The sequence below is a fragment of the Nothoprocta perdicaria genome, unplaced genomic scaffold (genome assembly GCF_003342845.1).
Source record: "Nothoprocta perdicaria isolate Ctin4 unplaced genomic scaffold, notPer1 scaffold_252, whole genome shotgun sequence".
In the NCBI taxonomy this organism is placed as follows: Eukaryota; Metazoa; Chordata; class Aves; order Tinamiformes; family Tinamidae; genus Nothoprocta; species Nothoprocta perdicaria.
In genome coordinates this window covers 645,204-649,529 of record NW_020455480.1, presented here as the reverse complement: position 1 = coordinate 649,529, position 4,326 = coordinate 645,204, and the positions used below count along the sequence as shown (strand labels likewise).

General features: G+C 64.9%; 1 protein-coding gene across 1 annotated transcript in view; it reads right to left on the bottom strand.

The window, feature by feature from the left end:
- Nucleotides 1-1,667: 1,667 nt before the first annotated feature.
- ZBTB16 (zinc finger and BTB domain containing 16) overlaps nt 1,668-4,326 on the bottom strand; it is a 27,300-nt gene continuing 24,641 nt past the window's right edge. Inside the window, exons 4-6 of the mRNA XM_026040280.1 lie at nt 3,438-3,608; nt 2,233-2,400; nt 1,668-2,006 (exon numbers count right to left, since the gene is read on the bottom strand). Of these exons, the coding sequence (XP_025896065.1) occupies nt 1,777-2,006; nt 2,233-2,400; nt 3,438-3,608 (569 nt within the window). The 3' untranslated portion in view covers nt 1,668-1,776. The remainder of the gene's footprint in view (nt 2,007-2,232; nt 2,401-3,437; nt 3,609-4,326) is intronic.

Genomic DNA, 4,326 nt, shown 5'->3' with positions numbered 1-4,326 from the left:
GAGGTGTACAAAAAAATAGGAACTGATAATCTGCCAGAACAGAAACAAAAACTTGGGCACCTTCTAAAATGAGGCTACCAGGAGGTGCTGAGGTAGACGGAACTAGAACATCAATTAGGTCAAAACACTATTCTCAATACCGAGCAACCAGACTGGCACTTGGGCTGTCACGACATCAAGACAAGCAACGAAAGGAAGCCGCATTCGCTTGGTCCAGCACGGCGCTTGGTCCTCAGTGCTACGAGATACGTACATATAGTCGGGGGCACACACGGGGCGCCACGGGCAGCTCGTCCCGCGCGCGCGGAGCGCTCGCACGGCGTGCGGGGAGCGCGCGCCGCGGCGGCCACGGGCCGGCGCTGCCGCGTGTCTGTAGGCACAAGGATGCGGGGGGCCGGGCCCCACGGCCCCGCAGCCGCCCGGGCTCGCGCTCTTTCACGTTGCAGACGACATCCGCGGGCTCCGCGCACGTTTCCACGCTGCCTCCCTTGCTCCCTCCTTTCCCGCAGCCCGGCACGTGTGGGCGCCCGCTCGCATCGCGGCGCCTGCCCCGCTTTAAGGCCTTGGGGACGGGGCCGCGGCCGGGGCCGCGGCAGCTGCGCGTCCCTGCGCCGCCCCTCCGTGGCGTCCTGCCCCGCCGCCTCACGCACACGCAGCTCCGTTGCAAAATAAGACACACCCGCAAGTAAAGCATGAGATGAGAACCGAAGGGACACCACAAAGGCAACACAAATATTGCAAACTGTGCTTCACAACCGCAACACAACCCCAAACCCAAACTCAAGAGGTAGCTTTCAGAATCAACAATCCGGGCCCTGCCGTGCAGAGGCCGCGCAAAGAAACACCCATTTGGTAAAGGTAACGCTCGCGAGGGGCCACCGCCCCGCGCGCCAAAAAGCAACACGCCCCCCTCCCCATCCAAATCAATAAAAGCTCATGAGGTCACAAAAAAAAACGAGGTAATTTCAAGTAAAATGTGCTAAACGCAGAAAACTTCAAACAATCGCAAAAAAAACAGACACGAAGCCAAAGCCACGAAGCAAAGCCACCTCTCCGCGGGCTCCTCGTGCTCGGCGCTGCTCAAAAACCTCTCGGGCATCGTCCGCGCGCCCCTGCGGAAAAGGCAAAAAGGAAGCGCACGGGGAGACGCCCGGCGCAGGGCAGCAAGTGCGCAGGGGCTCCGCTTGGGGCTGCGTGCTCGCAAACAGACCGGCACGTGGCACGGGTGCGGAAACAGCCTTTATTGGAGCAGCGTGACCGGCAGCACCCCGGGCGCGAGCTCCCGCGCACGTGCCGCGTGGGGCGGGCGCTCGGCACATCCGCTGAACTTCCCCGCACCCAAGCAGAGATGGGAAAGGGGAGGAAAAGGAGGAATTACAGCCTTCCAAACCGCCCCTCCTTGCCAACGTGCCGCCAGCTGCCCCCTGTGCCTCGTCCCCAGTGCCCCGCGCCCAGTACAGTGCTTGGAGTGAGCGGCCCGTCTGCGTGTGCAGTCCTGGCGAGCCGGGGCGCGCCGGGCAGCCCGCTCCCGTGTCGGCAGCGCGCACCGGCTGCGGGAACGCGCTGCGGGGAGCGGGCCGCCGGCCACGGCGCGGGACGCGCAGCCCTGCTCGCTCGCCCCGTGCAGCCTGGCAGCGCGCCCGAGCGCGCGGCTGCAAAGAGAGACAGGGCAGGGCTGCCCGGCCACCCCGCAGCAGGTCCTGGTAACAGCAACTAAGGAGAAGCGACACAGGAGGCGGTGGAGGACACGCGTGTTGCCCCGCGCGCCCGCGTCCCTCAGACGTAGCACAGGTACAGGTAGGTCTTCTCTATGCGCCAGTCGGTGGGGATCTCCTCGGGCTTGTGGCCCTTCATGTGCTTCTGCATGGCCGAGAGGCTGGGGCAGTACTCGAGGCAGATGGTGCACTGGTAGGGCGAGGCACCGTTGTGCGTGCGCAGGTGCTTGATCATGGCCGAGTAGTCCCGCGAGCGCTGGTGGCACAGCTTGCACTCGAAGGGCTTCTCGCCTGCACGCAAACAGAGTGAGCGCTGCATGAGCGGCAGCGCCCACGGCCCGGGCAAGCGCGCGGGGCTCCCGAACTGCGCACAGAATCAACACTCGCTCTGTGCACAGGCCTCTCCGCAGAGGCGGGCGCTGCGCTGCGCTCCCTGCGCTGCCCGGCCCCAGGTGCCGGAGCGCACAGAGCAGCAGGGTGCGGCCTCCCGGAGCGAGCCGCGGCGGCCGGCACCTACCTGTGTGCACGCGGTAGTGGGTCTCGAGCTGGTGCTTGAGGCTGAACTTCTTGCCGCAGCCGTTGCACTCGTAGGGCTTCTCGCCGGTGTGGATGCGCTTGTGGCCCTTGAGCGTGCTCTCGTCCCGGAAGCAGCTGCCGCAGAACTCGCACTCGTACGGGTGGTCGCCTGCAAGCGAGCACAGGGCAGCGCGTGGGGAGGCGTGCAGGGCAGCACTGCGAGGCCTCGCGCCGCAGCACATGGGCGGGCGGGCGGCACGCACAGCACCCGGCGCCGCGCGCAAGGTGAGGGCTCCAGCTACTTATTTATTATAGCGGCGAAGGCAAGGACAATAAAGATAGATTGATCGTGCAGGACTTTGCTCATGAATATTTAAATATTACTGATTTGTCTTGTCACTGTAATTACAATTTCTCTGCGCTGCATATCCTACAAGCGCAGTCTATGGTAAAGAATGGCCCACTGTATTTCACTTGTCCTCCTGCAGATGTGCAGAGCTGCCAAGCGTGTAATGTTCCTCGCATTTCATACATTTTCCTCAGCTGTGAAGGCTTAAGTCATCCACAATGACCTACGTTTTTTCATTATCCCCATGTCAAACTGCACTCGTGCCTGGGCATAAATTGTCCTTCTCGTTATATACTCACATGCCTGGGCTTTCACTTCCTCCCGACAATGATATTTTACTCTCTCCCGGCTTGCTCCGAGCTCGTGGAGAGCAGCCCCGCGGCCCCGGGCGCCCTCGCGGCGCGGGACCCAATGCATCAATCCTCGTGCCGCCCGGCACCGCGGCGCTGCCCTCGCTGGAGCCGTGCGCACCGGGGCAGCTCGCGGGGCTGCCGGGTGCTACTGCTGGCGGTAGCCCCGGGTGGTTTGTGYGGGCGAGGGGCAACAGGAAAGGGGCATGGCGAGCACAGTGCTCCCCAAGTGTCCCCGCCTGAGCCACATGCGCACAGGCTGTGCTGGCGCTGCAGGGAGCATCTCGTGTCCCCGCACACACACGCAGCGCCGGTCACCGTGATCCCGTTAGGACCCRGAGTGGCTGATTAGAGGCCTCTGGTACGCGAGAGCTGCCCAAGCGGGTGCAGCGGCACTTCCCTGGGGAGSCCACATGTCGCGGGAGAGCTGATGAGCTCATTACAGGGGGCTTCTCCTCCTCCTCCCGCGGGGCTCGCGGAGCGCGCGACGGGGCGCGCGGGCCCTACCTGTGTGCGAGCGCAGGTGCCTCTTGAGCGCCGTGTGGCTGGGGAAGGTGCGGTTGCACTCGCTGCAGATGTAGCTGCGCACCCCGGCGTGCACCTCCATGTGCTGCTGCAGCGCCGCCTGCGTCTGGAAGCGCTTCCCGCAGAGCAGGCAGAACACGGCCATGTCCGTCCCTGCAAGAGAGCACAGGCCGCGCTCAGCCTCGTGCCGCCCGGGCGGCCGGCGGCAGAGCCGCGGGCACCGGCGGCGCACATACTGCAGGAGAGCAGCGGGAACGCGCGGCCCGGGCGCTATGGAGCAACGCGGATGAGTGTAGCCGCTGCTGGCTGCTCGGAGCCCGCAAGTCGCTGCAGATTGCATTTTGCTCGCACATTAAGCAAATAAACGCGAGCTTCTTGAAGACATTCAAGTGTGAGGACTACGGAAATAAAATTATCTAGAAAACGCTATTAGCAAGTCATTAGCAGCGGCGACATGTTCAAGGTAACCAAGAAATGCCACAAAGAGAAGCAGCGGAGGAGGGGCGCTCTCAAGGCGGCGCTGGCCGAGTCGCGGCCCTGGCCGGGCTGGGTGCTCGCGCACAGSGGGCAGGAGGAACCGGAGCAAGCGAGTGCTCTGGGGCCGCTGTCCCGCGAGGAGCAGCCCCTGGGAGCCTGCGGGGCGCAGCCGCACGACACACGCGTGCAGCGAGCTGGCCGGGGCTCCACGGTGCGGGGCCAGCTCGGCGAGCGGGGCCGCGCATTGCCCCCCACGCAGCTGCAGCCCCCCGGCCCCCGAACAAAACGCGCGGCGGGAGCGCGCGGGCGGCGCGGCGCAAATCCCGCGAGGTATGCGGCGCCGGCCGGCGCTTTCAGCGCGCCAGCAGGCCGGGTCAAAGGTGGCGGGGCCGGG